We start from the raw sequence: 25,643 nt of genomic DNA, 5'->3' as shown, positions 1-25,643 counted from the left end.
GAGTTTCCTTTGTGAAAGGAACCAAAATGTTTGAATTAGATAGCAGTGCTGATTGCATAGTGTCTTGAGTGTACTGAATGTCACTGAATTCTTTAAATGCTTAGTTTTATATGTGCCTTTGCCTCAGTAACAACAGACATATCTGAGAGCTTTATAGTCTCTTGAAATTTAAAAAAAAATTTATATGTAAAGAAAACAGATTTCTTGTTTCTTGAAAACTTTTAGTGAATAATAAAATAATATTTAATAATATTATTTAATAATAAAATAATAATAAATATTTATTTAATAAATAGAAATTTTGAAAGTACAACTTCTGGATTATAGCAGTTCCCCCCACTCCCCCATAACCTCCCTCCCACCTGCAGACCATCCTATCTCCTACTCTCTCTCCCATTCCAAAGAACAGACTTCATGTATTTTATATACACCATTTAAAGCCCATGATCATGCTTCTTTCTCTCTCTCTTTTTTCCTTTTAATTTTTGCAATAACATACTTTTAATTTATTTTTACAATTACAATTTCATCCTCTACTAATTAAATAATTTAACAAATAGTATGTAGAGAGACCAGTATTTAGGATGAGAATAAACAAGGCCTATAAACAATAATTCTGAAGAAGTCAGTTTCACCCAAACATATTTCTTTTATTTTATTCTATGCATTAGTACCAAAAATCAGAGAAAACATATGATATTTATCTTTTCGGGCTGGCTTATTTTGCTAAACACAATGGTCTCCAGCTACATCCATTTTGTTGTGATACAGGGGTTCATTTTTCTTTACAACTGAGTAGTATTCCATCATTTACATATACTGTAATTTTTTTAACTCACCATCAGTTGATGGACATTTGTGTTGATTTCCTATCTTACATATTGTGAGTTGAGCTGCTAAAACATGGGTACAGATAACTGTTTCATATGCTGATCTCATGTCCTTGAGTCAGGAGTGGAATGATTGTGTCGTATGGTAGATCTCTTTTCATATTTCTGAGGAATCTCCATACTGTCTTCCATAATGGTTTTACTAGTTTACATTACCACCAACAATGTATTAGGGTATCTTTTTTCCACACATCTTCACCAGCATTTGGTTTATTTTGATTTTTGGATTCCATTCTATCTGCGGTGAGGTGAAAATGCACTGTGGTTTTTATTTGCATTTCTCTGATGGTTAGTGATACTGAGCATGTTTTTTTTTTTTTAAACTTTTATTTAGTAGATACACATTTCCAAAGTATTGCAATGGCTTTTACCCCCCAAAACTTCCCACCCATCCACAACCCTCCCATCTCCCACTCCCTCTCCCATTCCATTCACATCAAGATTCATTTTTGATTTTCTTTATATACAGATCAATTTAGTATATATGAAGTAAAGATTTCATTAGTTTGCCGCCACACGGAACACAAATGGCCAACTACTGTTTGAGCACTAGTCATATCATTAATTCACATTGAATTACACAATAAGGACAGAGATCCTACATGGGGAGTAAGTGCACAGTGACTCCTGTTGTTGACTTAACAGTTTGACACTCTTGTTTAAGGTGTCAGCAATCTCCCAGGCTCTAATCATGAGTTGCCAAGGCCATGGAAGCCCTCTGAGCTCGCCGACTTTGATCTTATTTTGACAAGGCCATAGTCAAAGTGGAAGTACTCTCCTCCCTTCAGAGAAAGGTACCTCCTTCTTTGATGGCCCGTTCTTTCAACTGTGATCTCACCTGTAGAGATCTTTCATTTAGGTTTGTTGTTGTTTTTTTTTTTTTTTTTTTTTTGCCAGAGTGTCTTGGCTTTCCATGCCTAAATTACTCTCATGGGCTCTTCAGCCAGATCCAAATGCCTTAAGGGCCGATTCCGAGGCCAGAGTGCTATTTAGGACATCTGCCATTCTATGAGTCTGCTGTGTATCCTGCTTCCCATGTTGTATCGTTCTCTCCCTTTTTATTTCTATCAGTTAGTATTAGCAGACACTAGTCTTGTTTATGTGATCCCTTTGACGCTTAGACCTATCATTATGTTCTATTGTGACCTAAAGTTGATCACTTGGACTAATGAGATGGCATTGGTACATGAACCTTGATGGGATTGTATTGGGATCCCCTGGCACATTTCTAACTCTACCACTTGGGGCAAGTCAGCTTAAGCATATCCCAAATTGTACATCTCCTCCCTCTCTTATTCCCACTTTTATATTTAACAGAGATCGCTTTTCAGTTAACTTTAAACACCTAAGAGTAATTCTGTGTTAATTACATAGCTGAACCAATGGTATTAAGTAGGACAAACAAAAATACTAAAAGGGATATAGTATTAAACTGTGCATCAACAGTGATGATAAGGGCTGATAAAGTCATTGTTTCTCATAATGTCCATTTCACTTCAACAGGTTTCCTTTTTGGTGCTCAGTTAGTTATCGCCAGTCAGGGCGAACATATGATATTTGTCCCTTTGGGACTGACTTATTTCACTCAGCATGATGTTTTCCAGATTCCTACATTTTGTTGCAAATGACCAGATTTCATTGTTTTTGACTGCTGTATAGTATTCTATAGAGTACATGTCCCATAATGTCTTTATCCAGTCTACTGTTGATGGGCATTTGGGTTGATTCCAGGTCTTAGCTATCGTGAATTGAGCTGCAATAAACATTAATGTGCAGACAGCTTTTGTGTTTGCCAATTTAAATTCCTTTGGGTAAATTCCAAGGAGTGCGATGGCTGGGTTGAATGGTAGGGTTATATTCAGATTTCTGAGGAATCTCCAGACTGACTTCCATAGTAGCTTAACAGGTTTGCATTCCCACCAACAGTGGGTTAGTGTCCCTTTTTCACCACATCCTGGCCAGCATCTGTTGCTGGTAGATTTCTGCATGTGAGCCATTCTAACTGGGGTGAGGTGAAACCTCATTGTGGTTTTGATTTGCATTGTCCTGATGGCTAGTGATGCTGAACATTTTTTCATGTGTCTGTTGGCCATTTGGATTTTCTCTTTTGAAAAAAATGTCTATTGAGGTCCTTGGCCCATCTCTTAAGTGGGTTGTTGGTTTTGATGTTGTGGAGTTTCTTGATCTCTTTGTAGATTCTGGTTATTAACCCTTTATCTGTTGCATATTTTGCAAATATTTTTTCCCATTCTGTCGGTTGCCTCTTCACTTTCCTGACTGTTTCTTTTGCAGTACAGAAACTTCTCATTTTGATGCAATCCCAATTGTTAATTTTGGCTTTGACTGCCTGTGCTTCCGGGGTCTTTTCCAAGAAGTTATTGCCTGTGCCTGTATCTTGCAGGGTTTTTCCAACACTCTCTAATAATTTGGTGGTGTCAGGTCGTAGATTTAGGTCTTTAATCCATGTTGAGTGGATTTTTGTGTAAGGTGAAAGGTAGGGGTCTTGCTTCATGCTTCTGCACGTGGAAATCCAATTTTCCCAGCACCATTTATTGAATAGACTATCCTTGCTCCAGGGAATGGTTTTGGATCCTTGATCAAATATAAGTTGGCTGTAGATGTTTGGATTGATTTCTGGTGTTTCTATTCTGTTCCGTTGGACTATCCGTCTGTTTCTGTACCAGTACTATGCTGTTTTGATTACAACTCCCCTGTAGTATGCCCTGAAATCTGCTATTGTGATGCCTCCAGCTTTGTTTTTGTTGTACAGGATTGCTTTAGCTATTCGAGGTCTCCTGTGTCTCCATATGAATTTCAGCACCATTTTTTCCAGATCTGAGAAGAAGGTCTTCGGTATTTTTATTGGTATTGCATTGAATCTATAAATTGCTTTTGGGAGAATGGACATTTTGATGATGTTGATTCTTCCAATCCATGAGCATGGAATATTTTTCCACTTTTAGGTATCCTCTTCTATTTCTTTCTTTAAGATTTTGTAATTCTCATTGTAGAGATCTTTAACGTCCTTGGTTAAGTTTATTCCAAGGTATTTGATTGTTTTTGTGGCTATTGTGAATGGGATTGATCTTACAAGTTCTTCCTCAGCCGTGTCATTGCCTGTGTATACAAAGGCTGTTGATTTTTGTGCATTGATTTTATATCCTGCTACTTTGCCAAACTCTTCTGTGAGTTCCAATAGTCTCTTAGTAGAGTTCTTTGGATCGCTAAGTAAAGAATCATATCATCTGCAAATAGGGATGGTTTGACTTCTTCCTTCTCAATTTGTATCCTTTTAATTTATTTTTCTTGCCTAATGGCTCTGGCTAATACTTCGAGAACTATATTGAATAGCAGTGGTGAGAGTGGGCATCCCTGTCTGGTACCAGATCTCAGTGGAAATGCTTCCAACTTTTCCTCATTCAATAGGATGCTGCCCGTGGGTTTTTCATAAATTGCTTTGATTGTATTGAGGAATGTTCCTTCTATACCCAGTTTGCTTAGGGTTTTCATCATGAAAGGGTGTTGAATCTTATCAAATGCTTTCTCTGCATCTATTGAGATAATCATATGTTTTTCTTCTGCAGTCTATTAATGTGGTGTATCACATTGATTTATTTGCGAACATTGAACCATCCCTGCATACCAGGGATGAATCCCACTTGGTCTGGGTGGATGATCTTTCTGATGTGTTGTTGCATTCTATTGGCCAGAATTTTATTGAGGATTTTTGCATCTATGTTCCTCAGGGATATTGGTCTGTAATTTTCTTTCAGTGCTGCATCTTTCTCTGGATTAGGAATTAAGGTGATGGTGGCTTCATAGAATGAATTTAGGAGGATTCCCTCTTTTTGGATTGTTCTGAATAGTTTGAGAAGAATTGGAGTTAGTTCTTCTTTAAATGTCTGGTAGAATTCAGCGGTGAATCCATCTGGTCCTGGGCTTTTCTTTGTAGGGAGGGCCTTTATTACTGTTTCAATTTCTGAATCAGTTTTGGATCTGTTTAGGTTTTCTATGTATTCCTGGTTCAATACAATTTAGGTTGTATGTGTCCAGGAATCTATCCATTTCTAAGAGATTTCCCTGTTTGCTGGCATACAAGTCTTTGTAGTAATTTCTGATGATTCTTTTTATTTCTGTAGTGTCTGTTGTTACATTTCCTTTTTCATCTCTGATGTTATTGATTTGAGTCTTTTCTCTCTCTCTTTTTTTTTTAGTTGGTTGGGCCAATGGAGTGTCAATTTTGTTTATTTTTTTAAAAATCCAGCTCCTCGTTTGGCTGATTTTTTGTAATTTTTTTATTCAATCCTATTGATTTCTTCTCTGATTTTAATTATTTCTCTTCTCCTGCTAGATTTGGGTCTGGTTTGCTGCAGATTTTCTAGATCCTTGAGATGCATTGAAAGCTCATTTATTTGATGCCTTTCCAATTTCTTGATGTAGGCACCTATTGATATAAATTTTCCTCTTAGCAGTGCTTTTGCTGTATCCCATAAGTTTTGATATGTTGTTCTATTGTCCTCATTTACTTCCAGAAAGATTTTGATTTCTCTTTTGATTTCTTCTATGACCCAGTGTTCATTCAGGAGCATGTTGTTCAATCTCCATGTGTTTGCATATGTTCTAGGTATTCCTGAGTTGCTAATTTCCAACTTCATTCCACTATGGTCTGAGAAGCTGCATGGTATGATTCTAATTCTTTTGTATTTGCTGAGACTTGCTTTATGGCCTAGTATGTGCTCAATCCTAGAGAAGGTTCCATGTACTGCTGAGAAGAATGTAAATGCTTTCTGTGTAGGATGAAAAGTTCTGTAGATATCTGTTATATCCATTTGGGCAATGGTGTCATTTAAATCTACTGTTTCCATGTTGATCTTCTGTCTGGATGATCTGTCTTTTTCTGAGAGTGGTGTGTTGAAGTCCCCTAGTACTATTGTATTGGAGTCTAAGTCTCCCTTTAAGTCCATTTACACATTTTTTTACTAAACCGGTGCCCTGTAATTAGGTGCATATACATTGGTAATCATTATATCTTCCTGTTGAATTGATCCCTTAATCATTATATAGTGCCCCTCTTTTTCTCTCTTAACTGTTTTTGCATTAAAGTTTATTTTGTCTGATATTAAGATGGCTATGCCTGCTCTTTTTTCATTTCTGTTGGCATGGTATATCTTTTTCCAGCCTTTCACTTTCAGTCTATATGCATCTTTGTTGGAAAGATGTGTTTCTTGTAAGCAGAAATAGATGGGTTTTGAACCTTAGCCCAATCAGCCAATCTTTGCCTTTTAACTTGAGAGTTAAGACCATTAACGTTCAATGTAACTATTGATAAGTAATGACTTTGCCCTGCCATTTTCCCAAAGATATTTTCTAGTATATGCTTTGAGCTTCCTATGATCTTTTACTGGTAGGTTTTCTTCCTTTACCTTCTTTCATATTAATGGCTGTGTTTCTGTGTTTCTGTGTGCAGCACATCTTTTGCAAGTGGCAACAAATTATTTCAATTTCTGTTTGCTATGAAAGTTCTTTATTTCACCTTCATTCACAAATGAGAGCTTTGCAGGATATAATATTCTGGGCTGTCAGTTTTTCTCTCTTAGCACCTGGGCTATATCTCGCCATTCCCTCCTAGCCTGTAGTGTTTCTGATGAGAAGTCTGCTGTGAGTCTAATTGGAGATCCTCTGAGAGTAATCTGACGTTTCTCTCTTGCACATTTTAGGATCTTTTCTTTATATTTCACTATGGTGAGTTTAATTACAACGTGTCATGGTGAGGGTCTCTTTTGGTCATGTTTACTTTTGGTTCTATGAGCTTCCTGTACTAGGATGTCTCTGTCCTTCTCCAAACCCAGGAAGTTCTCTGCTTATCTCACTAAAAAGGCCTTCTATTCCTTTCTCTCTCTCCATGCCTTCAAGAACTCCTAGAACTCGAATGTTGGTTTTTTTAATAGTATCCTGTAGATTCCCAACAATATTTTTTAAATTTCTAATTTCCTCTTCTTTTCTTTGGTTTGACTGTATACTTTCCTGTGCTCTGTCTTGTAAGTCTGATATTCTCTCTTTTGTCTCACTCACTCTGTTTTTAAGGCTCTCCAATGTGTTTGTCATTTGATCTATTGAGTTCTTCATTTCATTTTGATTTCTCTTCACCATCACACTTTCCTGTTCTACTAGTTCCTGGATTTCATTTTGATTCCTCCTTAAGATTTCATTTTCATGAAAGAGATTTTCTTTCCTGTCCAGTAAGGATTTCTGTAGTTCAAAAATTTGTTTCTGAAAACTTCTAAATGTTCTTATTATAAATTTTTTGAAATCTGTATCTTGCATTTCTTCTATCTCATCATCCTCATAATCTTGGCTTATGATGTCTTGTTCATTTGGGGGTGTCATAATGTCTTCCTTGATCTTGTTCCCTCAGTTTCTGTGTTTGTTGCTTGGCATTGTGGAGATATTCTTTGGATTCTTCTTCCCTCGCTGTTGTGTTTTTTTCTTGTTATGCTATGACTGTGTTAAGTGGACTTTCTGCTTTTGGAGGAGCCTTAGAGGCTTGAGGCTTGAGATGGGTGTGGCCAGAGAGCTTTGCTTGGTTCTTCAGGGCTAAAGGTGTGCCAAAGGTGACACACTCAGGTTAGGCATGGTAAATCTCTCTCTCTCTCTCTCTCTCTATTTATTTATTTATATTTTTTTGATTCAGGAGGGAAGTAATACCTCACAGCTGAGTGGAATTGAAGGTAGTCAGCTTCCAATCTCTGCCTTCTGTGGGTATATCATTCGTCTGCTTTTCCCCAGGACCACAAAAAGAATCTGTGCTGCCCTCAGTATGGACTCAAATTCTCCTGCAGTCTCCCACCGGGTTGCCAAGGTTACGGAATTGTAGCGTCTCTGAAGAGTACTCACGTGAGTTCTCTCGCCCACCATTTCTTCCCCCCCACTCAGTTCATTAGCTCCACCCTTTCACAAGTCCTAATCTCCTGTTATTTCACCCCCACCCCCACCCCAGTCAGGTTTTTCTGTTTGCCTGGGGGCAGGCGCAGCTCTCAGGTTGCGCACAGCCCTGAGGTCCCTAGCACACCTTTTACGTAAGTCCAAAATGGCTCCTGCTCTTTGTCTCCTGCTCGCCTTTGTGAGGTGGGCAGAGAGAGACCTTACTGGTCCCCCCTTTTTTTTCCTCTCTCCTGTAGTTAGTCTGGTGAACTTTCCCTTGCGGGGCTTCAAGCTGGTTTCCCCGCCGATGTCTCTGGTTACAGGGTCACCTCCCCTTTCAGCACAGATTCCGTGGGCGTCCTTGCTCTCCCTGCAGGTCATCTGTGTCAGATCCACTAGATCTGGAAGAGTTTCCTCTGCAATTTTTTCCCCAAGCATTTCCGGAGATTACTGAAATTCCACTTTTATTAACCTATCTTTTCCCAGACTATCAGCGTGCATCCTCTCTATTCTGCCATCTTGGCTCCTCCCAGATCCTGAGCATGTTTTCAGCCCTCTGTTGGCCATTTGTATTTCATTCTTTGAAAAATGCGTATTCATATTCTTAGCCAATTTCTCTTTTTAAATATTGCTGAAGTTTTTTTTAAAGATTTATTTATATATTTATTTGAAAGCCAGAGTGTGAGAGAGAGAGAGGCAGAGAGAGAAATGTTCTATCCACTGGTTCACTGCCCAAATGGCTGCAGTGGTCAAAGCTGGGCTGATCAGAAGCCAGGAGCCAGGAGTTTCTTCCAGGTCTCCACATGGATGCAGGGGTCAAAAGACTTGGGCCATCTTCTGCTGCTTTCCCAAGTGCATTAGTAGGGACCTGGATTGGAAGTGGAGCCACTGGGACTTGAACTGCTGCCAGTATGGGATGCTGGCACCACAGGCAGCAGCATTACCTGCTGTGCCACAGCAGTGGTCCCTCTTAGCCCATTTCTTAATCGGATTGTTTTTGTTGTTGCTGAGTTTCTTGAACTCCTTATATATACTGGATATTAATCCTTCATCAGATGTATAGTGTGCACATATTTTCTCCTATTCTGTGTGTTGCCTCTGTACTTTACTTTTCTTTGCTGTGCAGAGACTTCTTAGATTTATGTAATCTCATTTGTCTATTTTGGGCTTTATTGCCTTGGCTTCTAGGGTCTTATGGAACAAGTCTTTGCCTATGTCAGTGTTTCCCCTATATTTTCCTCTAGTAATTTCCTGGTTTCACATCTTAGATTAGATCCCTATCTATTGTCAGTTGATTATTGTATAGGCTGTAAGGTAAGGATCTTGTTTCATACTTAGCATTTTGTTTATGCTTGTGACAGATACTTGGTTTTCCTTCATCTGAGAATGTCTTTATCTTCACTTAACTCATAAGTATTTATAATTCTATATACTGACATTTCTTTTCTTTACCACTTGAAAATATTGTGTTATTTCTTTCTAGCCTCTGTGGTGTCAGATGTGAAATTCACTGTCATTTGAGTTATTTTTCCTCATAGGTAACATATTGTTTCTCTCTTTCTGCTTTCACGGTTTTTTTTGTCTCTAATTACTAGAAGTTTAACTACACTGTGTCCTGGAAGGAGCTTGTTGAGTTTATCCTATTTGGGATATGTTGATCTTCTTGAATCTCTTGGGTTTGTTTATTTCCCGATGTGTAACAATCTTGCCTTGTTTTTGCTCTTTGTAGGATTTCAAAAATGTGATAGATCTTTTCCATAGTCCCACAGACCCACTAGGGTCTGTTTACATTTTATCATTCTCTTTCTGGTGATGACATTGGTAATTAATTTCATTCTGCGTATAATCCACTAATATTCCCCATTCTGTACCACCCATTTGCTGTTGCACTCATCGTTGAGTTCTTAAATATTCACTTACTGTCCTTTTCAGCTCCAAATTTTTTATTTTATTCTTCTTTATGTCTTCTGTTTCTTGGCTGAAACATTCTGTATTATTGCTGAGATTTTCATTTTTCAGAATTTAGTTTCAGCATTTTTGAATTCCTGTTGAAGCATTTTTATGATAGGTGCTTTGAACTTTTACATAATTCATGTATCTATCTCATCTTGATGTTGATACTTTGGATGTCTTTACAATCAAATTGAGGATTTTTTTTTAGTTTTTGTTATTACAGCGATTTTTAATGAAACCTGGAAATTTATTTTGGGCATAATGTTATGAGACTCTGGCTCTTAATTATAGCGTAACTTTGCACTGCTCTGCCAGAGTTAGGGGGAGCTACAACTCGATGCAGCCGGGAGAGGATGCAGTTTTCCTATTTGACCTATCTACCACCACCTTAGTAATATAATGCAATCGGGACTTTATAGACTATATTGTTATTATAGTAACTACAGGCGCCCTACTTTCAAAGACTTTTCCTGGGAAGAATTCAGACATCTGTAAGTCCATATTATTATATTTGCAATCGTAATGAAAGAGCAAATGTGATGCTTGTATAATAAGTTTTCTATTTCCAAGAGTACCCAATTAGTATCCAACAGAGATCCTGGAGGGACACTGGTCTCTAGATGGCTTTGTTCCATCTTCTCCTAATGATGTCTGTGGCCAATTGTCCTGGTAGATCCTAATTGGTGTCAAGAGACAGGCCAGTGACAAACCAACAATGGGACAATTCCATATAACTTTAATTTCTTCTCTCAACAGCATGAGTGTCCTCCTGTCTACTGAGGTAAGAATAGGAAACCCAATCCCTGGAACACACGACATATACTCGTGATCTATGTGTAACACACCAGGTTAAGTCAGGAGCCAATTTCTTGTCCCTTTGCTATCCTGGGTCATTTTTCTCCAGGAATCAAGTTCTTTTGTTGGAGCCGGCTGATTCAGGAGTAGGAACATGTTGGGGATCTGGGAGACCTGGGGCCTCTAATGAGGCTATGAGATCCCTTTGGTGGTGCAAGTGGACTCACACCCAAGTTCTAAAGTTTGGAGAGAGGATGTGCTCCCCTTTTTTTATTTCAGTGGCACATTTGCCACTCAGTTATAACTTCAGCCTCCCCTGATTTGGAAAGCTCTGGATTCATGGAAGATAAAGAGCTCACATGATATACACATTGAACTTCTCTCTGGGACAGCATAGGGGCATCTCAGTGCAAGTCTTTTTGTTTGTTTTCATACAGTACTCAGAGCCCAGCCCAGCATCTTGATTTTTTTCAGAAGTGTGAAGATCTACAGGTGCAGCATTGTTGACTGGGAACTCCATGTGGATGGGTATGTAGTCTTAGTGTGTCTGGGTCATCTCTTTTATTTAATTGTAGTAAGATGAAGCAGAGTCCGATTCCTCTTTGAGTAGATCTCATAGATTAAAAGGATTGGCGGCGTTGGCATTGGTTATACTGAACTTCAACCTGCACTCTGACGTAAGATGCTAGCAACATATAGAAGCTTTCCTGCCATACAGCAGTGCTAGCTCCTACATCATTTTTACATAGACTTGGAGCTATAGACAAAGTTGTAATTTATCCAGGTTTTAGGGCTGCATTCATTTTATTCATAGATAAAAATTATTTTTGTATAATAATGGGAAAAATCTATACAATAAGATGCTAGATGGAATGCTTGCTTCCCATATAGGAGTGCCTGTGTCAGTTTCTGGCCATATTACTAACTCCAGCTTCCTCCCTATAGGAGAGTGGTAAATTAGATGGGTCCCTGTCACCAACTGGGACACCGGATTCAGCTCACACTTCATGATTATGGATTGGCAGAGTTGGAGCTGTTGTAAACATGGGAGTTGACGGGTGTGAAACAATGGCTATGAGGTTTCTCACTTTGAAAGAGATAACATGAAAATATTAACAAAAAGATTTAAAAAAGTATTCTCATATAAAAAAGGGCCATTACCCAGGCCATGTATGTTTAATGATATAAAGTTCTCCTTTTCTTCAGTCTTGAGACAGCAAGAGAGTTTGGTGAGAAGTAATGATGGAAAGAAAAAGCTGATGATGTGGGATGCAGGGAACAGAACTGTGGTCCAGGAGTTCATCCTGGAGGGCTTCCCTGCTGTCCAGCACCTGGGGAAAATACTGTTCCTGGTGCACCTGCTGGCGTACCTGGCCTCCATCATGGGAAACACGCTCATCATCACCATCACCTGGGCTGACCATCGCCTCCACACACCCATGTACTTCTTCCTCAGCACTTTCTCCTTTGTGGAATGCTGCTTCATAACCACGGTGATTCCTAAACTGCTGGCCATCTTCCTGTCAGGGAGGCAAGTGATTTCCTTTGCTGCCTGCTTCACGCAAGCTTTTGTCTTTCTTTCTCTGGGGTCAGCTGGTTTTTTCCTTATGGCAGTGCTGTCTCTGGATCGGTACCTGGCCATTTGCAGACCTCTGCGTTACTCCAGCATCATGAGCCCCAGGGTGTGTTCCCTGCTGGTCACTGCCTGCTTCACTTTGGGATTCCTCTTCATGGTGGTCCCAGTTGTCCATCTTTCCCAGTTGTCCTTCTGTGGCCCCAATGTCATCCCCCACTTCTTCTGTGATTTTGGGCCCTTGGCTAAGCTCTCCTGTTCTGATACTAAATCTATTGAAATGTTGTTCTTCAATGTTGCTTTTCTGGTTCTCTTTATATCCCTCCTTGTCACTGTCATTGCATACAGCAACATCGTAGTCACCATCTTGAGGCTCCCATCAGCCAAGGAGAGACAGAAAGCTTTCTCCACCTGCTCGTCTCACCTCATCGTCCTCTCTCTCATGTACAGCAGCTGTCTTTTCATCTATGTGAAGCCAAAGCAGACGAGCAGGGTGGACTTCAACAGACAGGCTGCTCTGGTGAACACGGTGCTGACCCCAGTGCTGAACCCTGTCATCTACACCCTGCGCAACAAGCAGGTGCACCAGGCTCTCAGGGGTGCCCTGTGCAGGGGGAAGTAGAACCACAGCTCCTCAGTGGAGGGTGCAGCATTTCCACAGTTGAATCCAGAATTTCCTCCATGTACCCAAACTTCAGCACATTTGTACATATTTTTTCAATATCTATTTATTTGCTTGAAAGTCAGAGTTACACAGAGAAGGAGAGATGGAGAGATGGAGAGATGGAAAGAGAAAGAGAGAGAGAGAGAGAGAGAGGAATTCCTCAATCTGCTGGTTCACTCCCAATTGGCTGCAGCTGCATCAATCCAAGCCAGGAGCTTCTTCCATGTGTCCCACATGGGTGCAGGGGCCCAAGGGCTTGGGCCATCTTCCTCGGCTTTCCCAGCCTATAGCAGACAGCTGGATCGGAAGTGGAGCAGCCGGGACATGAACTGGCACCCATATGGGATGACGGCTCTTCAGGTGGCGGCTTTACCTGCTACACCACAACACCAGCCCCCTAAATTGTATATTTATTACCTTTTTCATCTTTGATTATTTATCTTAAATTAGGGGCTGACCTGTTAATCCTTTCTGAAAACTCTGAACATCTTCTTTACATTGAGATCAAAATATTGTCCCTCATCTTGTTTTCATTTGTTGTAAATCATTAATATAAATGATTTTAATGAACACCCTTGAATACATGAATCTATTTGATGTAGGTGGAATCTCAAAGCTGACAAGCTGTGGTTTTGTGTATCTACTTGTGGTAATTGTAAGGAGGTAGAGAATAAAATACCTGGGTATTAAGAATAGCAAGTTGGCTGGCGCCATGGCTCAATAGGCTAATCCTCCGCCTTGTGGTGCCGGCACATCGCGTTCTAGTTCCAGTCGGGGTGCCGGATTCGGTCCCGGTTGCCCCTCTTCCAGGCCAGCTCTCTGCTGTGGCCCGGGAAGGCAGTGGAGGATGACCCAAGTGCTTGGGCCCTGCACCCCATGGGAGACCAGGATAAGCACTTGGCTCCTGCCTTCGGATCAGCGTGGTGCGCCGGCCTCAGAGCTCTGGCCGCGGCGGCCATTGGAGGGTGAACCAATGGTAACGGAAGACCTTTCTCTCTGTCTCTCTCTCTCACTGTCCACTCTGCCTGTAGAAAAAAAAAAAAAGAGAATAGGAAGTCATTCAAGCATAGGTGACCAGGGTCTTGATATTCAGTGGTGAATAACAATACACACACACATTGACGTCTGACTGTCCTTCAATCTGTAAACTCATTGCAGATTCTCAATACAATTATTTTTAATTTTCTGTATATAAAATGAATATTAATTATATAATTATATATTCATGCATATAATCTTTATAATTCTAATTCTCCCTAGGAAGAAATCACATAAATGAATATGGCTGAAATAAAGACATTGTTGGCTTCATTGGTTTGCCAGGTTGGTTTTACAAGCAAAGCACTGAAGTTGAATTGCCTCAAGTAAAGATGTATTGCGAACTGTGGGGTACAGACTTGATAATTAAGATTTTCCCTACCATACAAAATTGTTACGATTTGGTAAAATCTAATCAGAGGTGGAAGAATTCTGCTTGTGGCTGTGACGCTGTCCGAATGCACAGATGAGTAAGTGTGTCAGTTGTGTAGTAAGAGGGCAGGTGGTGGTCACCTTTAGGCATCATCTTAGTACCACTGTGAGTGACAGTACTGATGCTTTCTGTGACTTGATACTTTTACAAAAGTGTGAGTTGAGCATGGCACAGGGAGGATGGTGGGATGTTTTACTGGTAGAATAAATGTGACAATTGTAACTTTGTTACTCAAGGCTTTGATCAGAACTGATAAGATTAGAAGCAAAACCCAGTATCTGCATTTGGTTTGTTATAAGTTGGTTACTGACAATGATCATGGTTTTCGTTGGTCACATTACTGACATAATCACAATCTGCAGGCTAGACTTGACTCAGCTAACAACACAGTTGTGTAAAATTTTCCATGTGATTTTGTTAAGGCTATTTTGTTCTTCCCACATGTGGTGAATTTATTGATTTGATAATAATTTTTCTCAGAATGACAAATGAGTTGTACTGTCATTGATTTTTGATCTCTAAAATTTTACAGTATTATTGGTCTAATATAGCAGACTGTCTTTGATAATTCACTTTTAAATAAGTGGGATAAATATCAATGTTTTCATCTTGCTTTTTCCAACAAGAAGAAAGTACACAGTTTAAAAATTACATTATCAGTGATTAACACCAATTCTCTCTCTCTCTCTTTCTTTATTTCTTTCTTTCTTTCAAAAAGATTTATTTATTTGAAAGTCAGAGTTAAACAGAGAGAAGAGAGGCAGAGAGAGAGAGTGAGAGAGAAAGGTCTTCCATCTGATGGTTCACTCCCCAGATGGCCACAACAGCCGGAGCTGTGCCAATTGAAAGCCAGGAGCCAGGAGCTTCTTCCCAGTCTCCCAGATGGGTCAGGGGCCCAAGGACTTGGGCCAGCTTCTACTGCTTTCCCGGGCCACAGAAGAGAGCTGGACGGGACGTCGAGCAGCCGGGTTTGGCACCCATAAGGGATGCTGACGCTTGAGTCCATGGCATTAATGCACTGCGCCATAGCGCTGGCCCATTTCATTCTTTTTTTTTTTTAAAGATTTATTTATTTATTTGTAAGTCACAGTTACACACAGAGAGAAGGAGATGCAGAGATAGAGAGAGAGGGAGAGAGAGGAGAGAGAGGTCTTTCATCTCCAGTTGGCCGCCATGGCCAGAGATGTGCTGATCCTAAGTCAGGAGCCAGGAGCTTTTTCCAGGTTTCCCATATGGGTGCAGGGACCCAAGGACTTGGGTCATCTCCTACTGCTTTCCCAGGCCATAGCAGAGAGCTGGATCAGAAGTGGACCAGCCAGGTCTCGAACTAGTGCCCATATGGAATGCTGGCACTGCAGGCGGCGGCTTAACCTGCTATGCCACAGTACTAGCCTGAACACAAATTCTTTACAATTAGATACCCCATAGACAGACTTTAATTTGTTTATCCATAGTTTTTTTTGGTGGACATTTGAACTGTTTCCATGTTTTTTCTATTGTTTTTCTTTTCTTAAGATTTTTCGTTTATTTATTTTTAAGTCACAGTTACACACAGAGAGGAGAAGATGTAGAAAGAGAGAGAGAGAGAGAGAGAGAGAGAGAAAGAGAGGGAGGAAGAGGGAGAGGGAGAGAGAGACAGAGAGGTCTTCCATCCCCAATTGGCCACCATGGCCAGAGATGTGCTGATCCTAAGTCAGGAGCCAGGAGCTTCTTCCAGGTTTTATGTATTTGGACATGTATTTGTTGTTAAAGTTTCTGTTTTCACTTCTTCTGGGCATAATCTGGCTGAGGAATCATAGGAGAGTGGCAATATGAGGAGCAACCTACTTGAATAGAAATAGGGCATCTTTCCGGGGTGATAAAATGTTTGGAATTAGATACAAGCACTGACTGCAAAACTTCTTGACTGTACTACCTGTCACTGAATTGTTCAATTTAAAAGGATTAATTTTATATGAGAACTCAGTCAATAAAATCACACATCCTGAAAGTTTTCTATTTTCTTGATTTCTTATATAAATATAAAACAATATTCCTTGACCTACCAGGCAGAGTAGAAGAAATTAGTCCTCACTTTTCCCAACCCATTTCTGCAAATATAGACAGGGATGCAAAAACCAAAATATCCCTGGGAAGGCTTGAGAGTCCACTAAAGGGTTTGCAGCCACACACAGGCAAAATCATAGAAAATAGCCATTCACAAAAATCTTCCATGCTCATGGATTGGAAGAATCAACATCATCAAAATGTCCATTCTCCCAAAAGCAATTTATAGATTCAATGCAATCCCAATCAGGATACCAAAGACATTCTTCTCAGATCTAGAAAAAATGATGCTGAAATTCATATGGAGGCACAAGAGACCTCCAATAGCTAAAGCAATCTTGTACAACAAAAACAAAGCCGGAGGCATCACAATACCATATTTCAGGACATACTACAGGGCAGTTGTAATCAAAACAGCATGGTACTGGTACAGAAACAGATGGATAGACCAATGGAACAGAATTGAAACACCAGAAATCAACCCAAACATCTACAGCCAACTTATATTTGATCAAGGATCTAAAACCAATTCCTGCAGCAAGGGCAGTCTATTCAATAAATGGTGCTGGGAAAACTGGATTTCCACGTGCAGAAGCATGAAGCAAGACCCCTACCTTACACCTTACACAAAAATCCACTCAACGTGGATTAAAGACCTAAATCTACGTCCTGACACCATCAAGTTACTAGAGAACATTGGAGAAACCCTTCAAGATATTGGCACAGGCAAAGAATTTCTGGAAAAGACCCAGGAGGCACAGGCAGTCAAAGCCAAAATCAACTATTGGGATGGCATCAAATTGAGAAGTTTCTGTACTGCAAAAGAAACAGTCAGGAGAGTGAAGAGACAACCGACAGAATGGGAAAAAATATTTGCAAACTATGCAACAGATAAAGGGTTAATAACCAGAATCTACAAAGAGATCAAGAAACTCCACAAAAACAAAACCAACAACCCACTTAAGAGATGGGCCAAGGACCTCAATAGACATTTTTCAAAAGAGGAAATCCAAATGGCCAACAGGCACATGAAAAAATGTTCAAGGTCGCTAGCAATCAGGGAAATGCAAATCAAAACCACAATGAGGTTTCACCTCACCCCGGTTAGAATGGCTCACATACAGAAATCTACCAACAACAGATGCTGGCGAGGATGTGGGGGAAAAGGGACACTAACCCACTGTTGGTGGGAATGCAAACTGGTCAAGCCACTATGGAAGTCAGTCTGGAGATTCCTCAGAAACCTGAATATAACCCTACCGTTTGACCCAGCCATCCCACTCCTTGGAATTTACCCAAAGGAGTTTAAACTGACAAACAAAAAAGCGGTCTGCACCCTAATGTTTATTGCAGCACAATTCACAATAGTCAAGACCTGGAACCAACCTAAATGCCCATCAACGGTAGACTGGATAAAGAAATTATGGGATATGTATTCTTTAGAATACTATACTGCAATAAGAAAGGAAATCCAGTCATTTGCAACAAAATGGAGGAATCTGGAAAACATCATGCTGAGTGAAATAAGCCAGTCCCAAAGGGACAAATACCATATGTTCTCCCTGATCGGTGACAACTGACTGAACACCAAAAAGGAAACCTCCTGAAGTGAAATGGACACTATGAGAAATGGTGACTTGATCAGCATAGCCCTGACTGTTAATGAACAACTTAATACATTATCCCTCTTAGTATTTTTTTTGTCTGTTCTACTTAATATGACAGGTTTACTTCTGTAATTATCACACAGTTATTCTTAAGTGTTGAAATTTAACTGAAATGTGATCCCTGTTGAACATGGTGGTGGGAATGGGAGAGGGAAGAGATGTATAATTTGGGACATGCTCAGGCTGACTTGCCCCAAGTGGTGGAGTTGGAAGCATACCAGGGGATTCCAATTCAGTCCCATCGAGGTGGCATGTACCAATGCCATCTCACTGTTCCAGGTGATCAGTTTCAGTTCACAGTTGGTCATGGTGAAGGGACTGGGAGTCAAAGGGAACACATAAACAAGTCTAGTACCTGCTAACGCTAACCGATGGAGTAAATAAAGGGGAGAGTGATCCAACATGGGAAGTGAGATACTCAGCAGACTCATAGAATGGCGGATGTCCTAAATAGCACTCTGGCCTCAGAATCAGCCCTAAAGGCACTCGGATCTGGCTGAAAAGCCCATGAGAGTATTTCAGGCATGGAAAGCCAAGACACTCTGGCAAAAAGATCTCTGTGAGTGAGATCCCAGTGGAAAGAACAGGTCTTCAAAGAAGGAGGTACCTTTCTCTGAAGGGAGGAGAGAACCTCCACTTTGACTATGACCTTGTCTAAACAAGATAAGAATCGGAGAACTCAAGGGGCTTTCATAGCCTTGGAAACTCATGACTGGTGCATAGGGAGATTACTGATGCCATAAACAGGAGTGTCAATTTGTAAAGTCAACAACAGGAGTCACGGTGCACTTACTCCTCATGTAGGATCTCTGTCCTTAATGTGCTGTACATTGAGGCTTAATGCTATAACGAGTACTCAAACAGTATATTTCATTTTGTGGTTCTATGGGGGTGCAAATGGTTGAAATCTTTACTTAATGTATACTAAACTGATCTTCTGTAAAAAAAAAAAAGAAATTATCAATTCCCAACTTGACTCTCACTGGGATTAAACATGACAATAGGTCTGATCTGATTTGATCATCATTAAAAAAATCATCTATTATTTTTCACTTTATGTTTCTGTGTGGGAGCAAACTGTTGAAATCCTTACTTAATGTATACTAAGCTGATCTTCTGTATATTAAGATAATCAAAAATGAATCTTGATGTGAATGGAAGGGGAGAGGGAGTGGGAAAGGGGAGGGTTGTGTGTGGGAGGGACGGTATGGGGGGGAAGCCATTGTAATCCATAAGCTGTACTTTGGAAATTTATATTCATTAAATAAAAGATTTAAAAAAAAAAAGAAAATAGCCATTCACAATGGACCATGCATAATATTGGCACATCAGCGGTGCCAGGAGACTGGCTGGGCACAGAGACAAAAGCTGAGGTTGTACGAATCCATCACCTGGCAGGATTCACTCGGACACAGTGATCTGCGCTGTAGAAGACACTGGCATCTTTCCCCACAGAGGAAACCAAGAGCCATTCCTGGCGGGGACTCCCAGAGAGAGGAATGTTGAGGCACACAGCTACCCCTGAAGAAGCAGCCATTGTTGAATAACTCTGGGACTGGAGCTGCCTTTGTTATCTCTTTATTTTTATGGTATTTAGAATTCTGTATTCTGACACTTCTTTTCTTTAGCACTTAACGATACTGTGTTATTTCTTTCTGCGTTCTCTTATGAGAAATTCACTGTCACTTCAGTTATTTTTTCTCATAGGTACTATATTGTTCGTCTTTTTCTGCTTTCACATTTTTATCTTTGTCTCCCATTACCAGAAGTTTGCCTACACTATGCCTGGGTGTGGATTTGCTGATTTACCCTATTTGGAGTTCATCTATCTCTTTGAGTCTATAGGGTGTGCTTTTTTCCAGATGTGGCAACCACTGTCCCCTCTTTCTGCTGTACACAGGTCTCCAGAGAAACGAGTGATCTGTTCCCCAGTCTATAGATCCACAAGGTTTTGCTCACTTTTTATCACTCTACTTTCTTCTGATGAGCTTGGTGATTAATTTTGTCCTATATTACAATTCACTAATGTTTTTCCTCTGTACCATCCTTCTGCTGTTGAGCTCATCACTGAATTCTTAAATCTTCAATTACGGTACTTTTCAGCTCAAAAATTTTTGTTTGATACTTCTTGGTGTCTCCAGTTTCTTGAGTTAAACTCTCTATATTTTCACTATATTTTCTATTTTTCAAATGTTATTTTAAGCATGTGTGTAATGATGGTTGAAGCATTTTTGTGATGCCTCCTTTAAACTCTTGGCAGTGTCATTCAAATTTCTTCATCTTGAAGCTGACATCTAATGAATGTCTTTTTAAAATCAAATTGAGACTTTTTGGTTCTTTGTATATGTGATTTTCAATGAAACCTGGACATTTATTTGCTCAGTAATGTTTATTGGGTGTATTAATGTTTTAATTTCAATTTTAATAAATTCGGTATGACTTCAGATACAAGTCCAAGAACACAAAGATATTCCCTTTCTCCCTTCATCCCTCCCTCCTTCCACTCTCTCTACCTCTCTTTTTTCTTATAATATTTCAGATTATACTGCAATAAAGGCTTGGTACTTCACTTTTTAAGAAGTTTAACAATAAAAAGTGAGCCGACCCTATTTGAGTGGGAACAATGGCTATAAACAGTCATTGAATGTAAAAATGGCTTTCAGCTTAGTAACATAATGTACTTTAGGTACTCTACATAAAAGGTTTTCATGAGGGTTAACTCAGACAGAATGAGTCCACATTTCTATATTTGCCAACATATGGAGAGTCAACTGTGATGTTTGTGAAACACTTCTCTGTTTCCAACAGTGCCCAATTAATAGCCTCCAGGGATTCCAGAGAGAAATTGGTCTCTAGATGGCTTTATTCCTTTAGCCAATGGGCCTGGTGGCTCTTGATTGGTGTCAAGAGACAGTCCAATGCAAGCAGGGGATGGGAAAACTCCATATAACTTTGATTTATGTTCTCAACATTAGTGTACACAGGTGAAGGGTGGCTAGCCTGGAGTCCAGGAATGCATTTTAGAGACACAGGTCTATGTTTATGGCACTGGGTTAAATGAAGACTTGTATTTCTCAAGTCCTTGCTGTCCTGAGTTTTTTTTTTCCCATGAAGTAGGATCTTTGCTGGAGCTGGTAGGTTCAGGGCAGGAGCAGTTTTAGGAACTCTGAGACCTGGGAGGCTATGAGATCCCCTAGTGAGAGCCAGTGGACTTACAGGCTCTGTCTGGAAAACAGAAAAAGGATCTGCTCCCTCCCGTTATCCCAATGGCATGTTTGCCACTGAATTATCACTACAGTGTCTCCTAGCTTGGAGAGCTCTGGATTCATTGAAGACAGATGATTAGCAGACAGAATGCACAGGTGGAAATTTATCTGTCACAGATTAGTCCCAACTGAGGTTCCAATGATTCTTGCCTTAAAATTTCCAACTACCTAGCACAGCATCTTGCTTTTGTAAAAGAATGAAGAACTGAAGATAGATCATTGGTGACCTGTGGCTACATGTGGGTGAGTATGTGGGCTTACTGTGACTGGGTCAACTCATTGTTTATTTTTTGTAAACTAAAGCAGAGTATGGTCCTCTTTGGGCAGATCTCATGCCGTAAAAGGCTTGGGGCTGTTGACTTTGACTATATAGGAGAGCTAGTTCAGAGATCTGAGAGTTGACCAATGTGACAAGACTCTCCCAAGAGAAGTCTGTGGATTTAAAGGTAAAAGAGAATATTTATTCTAGATAGGTAGACAGCAGGAGGGACAAGGAGTCACAAATTAAATGTTGGATTCATGACTCTATAGAAAAATGATCAATTCTATTAAATTATATCTTTTAATTAAAAATAAGTATTTGAATAGCAGGGGGGAGAGAGAGAGAGAGATACACACATACACTCAGAGAAAGAGAGGCATACAGAAAGAGACAGAGAGATAGGGATCTGTCCTTTATCTGCTTGTTCACGTCCAAGATGGCTTCTAGCCAAGGTCAATTAGGATGCAAGTGGGAGCCAGGAACTCCATTCAGGTTACCACGAGGCTGGCTGGGTTCCTCAGCAATTATTTCATTATTTGCTGCTTCCCTAGGTGTTAACAGAAAGGTGGATTTGAAGGGGAGCAGCTGGGACTCGAATAGCACTCTGACATGTGGTGCCAGTAACATGATTGGAGGTTTTTCTGTTGTGCAGAAAACTGCTAGTTATACACACACCTCTACTTCATCTAGGTTTTTAGCCTACATGTGTTATATTCATAGATAAAATATTATTTTTATTTAACAACAGTCAAAGCCATATAAAAGGTAAGATTTTAAAATATTACAGGTTGAACATTTGGTTAATGCTTAAGATGGTAGTGGAATACAGGTTCCCATACTGGAGTTCGTACTTCAAGTCCTGGCTTAACTCTGAACTCCAGCTCCCTGCTAATGTACACTTTAGGAGGGAGTAGGTGAGCTCTCAAGTAGTTGTGTTCCTGTCATTCACATGGGAGACCCAATTGAGCTCATTTCTCCGGACCTGGAACTGGCCCAGCTACAGCTATTCTAGACATGTTGGAAGGGGGTGAAGCAGTGGATAAAATCTCTCTCACTGTTATGGCAGATACACACAATGGAATTTTATTCCATTATAAAAGAAATGAAATTCTACCATTTGGTACAAAATGGATGCAACTGGAGGACATCGTGTTAGTTAAATAACCTGAACACAGAAAAACAAATGCTGAATTTTATCCTTCATATGTGGGAGATAAAATTAAAAAGCAAAGAAAACCACAGAACAAAAATGGAAAAAATACTTGGATGCAACAGTGTTGATGTAAATGCAATTGTGTCAATCTTTGTTTCATACATTTGTCAGACCAGTGGTTGAGAATGTTATATTACCAATTTTTGATGATCTGTGACTAATCTGACATTTACTGTTTATGGGTAAAATGTTCATATTTCCATTCAATTACTGTTAATAACCTTAGCCTCTTTTCCTGCTGATCTAGGATCTCTTTGCTTTTTACTTGTTTAACTTTATTTTGGAAGAGCGAAGTCATTTATTTATTTATTTATTTTTGACAGGCAGAGTGGACAGTGAGAGAGAGAGACAGAGAGAAACATCTTCCTTTGCCGTTGGTTCACCCTCCAATGGCCGCCTTGGCCGGCGTGCTGCGGCCGGTGCACCACGCTGACCCGATGGCAGGAGCCAGGAGCCAGGTGCTTTTCCTGGTCTCCCATGGGGTGCAGGGCCCAAGCACCTGGGCCATCCTCCACTGCACTCCCTGGCCACAGCAGAGAGCTGGCCTAGAAGAGGGGCAACTGGGACAGAATCTGGCGCCCCAACCGGGACTAGAACCCGGTGTGCCGGCGCCTCTAGGTGGAGGATTAGCCTAGTGAGCCGTGGCGCTGGCTGCGAAGTCCTTTAAAATGTAAATTAAAAAAATGTTATCTCAAAAACGGAAGAAAGAAAGAAGAGAGGATAGGAGGGAGGAAGGGGTAAAGGGAATATGATTATATTTTTAGAATTGTATCCATGAACTATACAGAATATTTTAAAAATTACACATCAAAATATAAATAATTTACTAAACCAAAAAGTAGTTTCACTTCAAAAAGTCCAATTTATAAAGCCAGAATATGCTTAATGTAATAATGTTCTCCGTTATGCAGCTGTGACCCGGCAAGATATCTCACTGAGGCCTGATGAGGGAATAGAGAAGCTGGTGATGTGGGATGCAGGGAACAGAACTGTGGTCCAGGAGTTCATCCTGGAGGGCTTCCCTGCTGTCCAGCACCTGGGGAAAATACTGTTCCTGGTGCACCTGCTGGCATACCTGGCCTCCATCATGGGAAACACACTCATCATCAGCATCATCTGGGCTGACCATCACCTCCACACACCCATGTACTTTTTCCTCGGCACTTTCTCCGTTATGGAAAACCTCTTCATAACCACGGTGATTCCTAAACTGCTGGCCATCTTCCTGTCGGGGAGGCAAGTGATTTCCTTTGCTGCTTGCTTCATGCAAACTTTTTTCTTTTTTTTCCTGGGGTCGACGGCATTCTTCGTTATGGGAGTGTTGTCTCTGGATCGGTACCTGGCCATTTGCAGACCTCTGCATTACTCCAGCATCATGAGACCCAGGGTGTGCTCCCTCCTGGTCACTGCCTGCTTCACTTTGGGATTTGTCTTCGCAGTGGCTCCAATTGTCCGTCTTTCCCAGTTGTCCTTCTGTGGCCCCAATGTCATCCCCCACTTCTTCTGTGATTTTGGGCCTTTGGCTAAGCTTTCCTGTTCTGACAGTAGATCTACTGAAACACTGTTCTTCAGTGTTGCATTTGTGGTTGTTTCAATACCCCTCCTTGTAACCATCATATCATACAGTAACATCGTAGTCACCATCGTGAGGCTCCCATCAGCCAAGGAGCGACAGAAAGCTTTCTCCACCTGCTCGTCTCACCTCATCGTCCTCTCTCTCATGTACAGCAGCTGTCTTTTCATCTATGTGAAGCCAAAGCAGACGAGCAGGGTGGACTTCAACAGACAGGCTGCTCTGGTGAACACGGTGCTGACCCCAGTGCTGAACCCTGTCATTTACACCCTGCGCAACAAGCAGGTGCACCAGGCTCTCAGGGGTGCCCTGTGCAGGGGGAAGTAGAACCACAGCTCCTCAGTGGAGGGTGCAGCTTCTCCTAGATTGAATCCAGAATTTGCTCCATGTACCCAATCTTTTATACACTTGTAAATATTGTAAGCGTTAACTAACATCTTTCATGTTTGATTGTTTATCTTAAAATAGGGGCTGACCTATTAATTCTTTCTGAAACTCTGCATGTCTCTCTTATATTGTGACAACAATATTGTCCATCATCTTGTTTTCATTTGTTGTAAAACATTAAGATAACTGATTTAATTAAGACCCTTTAATACATGTATCTATTTGATGCAAGTGGGATCAAAGAGCTGGTAAGCTATGGTTTCGTGTATATATTTGTGGTAGTTGTAAGGAAGTAGAGAATAAAATTCCTGGGTATTAGGAATATCAATTCATCCAAGGATAGGTGACCAGGATCATGATACTGAATAGTGAATACCACCACATGCACACACGCAGACACACACACATTGACATCTGACTGTCCTTCAATCTGTAAACTCATTGAAGAGTCTCAATACAATTGTTTTTAGTGTTCTGTTTATAAAATGAATATTAATTATGTAATTATGTTTATATATACAATCTTTATAATTCTAGTTTTCCCTATGAAGAAATCACATAAATGCCTCTGGATGAAATAAGGTCATTGTTGACTTCACTGGTTTGCCAGGTTGGTTTTACAAGCAAAGCACTGAAACTGAATTGCCTCAAGTAAAGATGTATCGCGAATTATGGGGTAAGGAACTGGATAATTAAGATTGTTTCCTTTCATACAAAAATTTTTTAATATTGGGGAAATCTAATCAGAGGTGGAAGAAGTCTGCCTGTGGCTGTGACGCTGTCCGAATGCACATATGAGTAAGTGTGTCAGTTGTGTAGTAAGAGGGCAGGTGGTGGTCACCTTTAGGCATCATCTTAGTACCACTGTGAGCGACAGTACTGATGCTTTCTGTGACATGATTCTTTTAAAAAAGTGTGACTTGAGCATGGCACAGGGAGGATGCTGAAATGATTTATTAGTA

General features: G+C 40.4%; 2 protein-coding genes across 2 annotated transcripts; both read left to right on the top strand.

Moving 5' to 3' along the window:
- The first annotated feature begins 11,770 nt into the window (after window positions 1–11,770).
- On the top strand, window positions 11,771–12,835 carry LOC138845487 (olfactory receptor 6E1-like). Its single transcript, XM_089313762.1, has one exon. It carries the CDS (start codon window positions 11,819–11,821, stop codon window positions 12,752–12,754), a length of 936 nt encoding a protein of 311 aa, XP_089169888.1. The 5' UTR covers window positions 11,771–11,818; the 3' UTR covers window positions 12,755–12,835.
- Window positions 12,836–23,679: 10,844 nt separating this feature from the next.
- LOC100352364 (olfactory receptor 6C75-like) lies at window positions 23,680–24,663 on the top strand. The gene has a single exon (XM_070058374.2). It carries the CDS (start codon window positions 23,689–23,691, stop codon window positions 24,619–24,621), a length of 933 nt encoding a protein of 310 aa, XP_069914475.1. The 5' UTR covers window positions 23,680–23,688; the 3' UTR covers window positions 24,622–24,663.
- The last annotated feature ends 980 nt before the right edge of the window (window positions 24,664–25,643 follow it).

This window comes from Oryctolagus cuniculus, chromosome 15, assembly GCF_051225735.1.
Source record: "Oryctolagus cuniculus isolate XC-2025 breed Fujian yellow rabbit chromosome 15, ASM5122573v1, whole genome shotgun sequence".
NCBI lineage: Eukaryota > Metazoa > Chordata > Mammalia > Lagomorpha > Leporidae > Oryctolagus > Oryctolagus cuniculus.
This window is presented reverse-complemented; position numbering and strand designations above follow the sequence as displayed.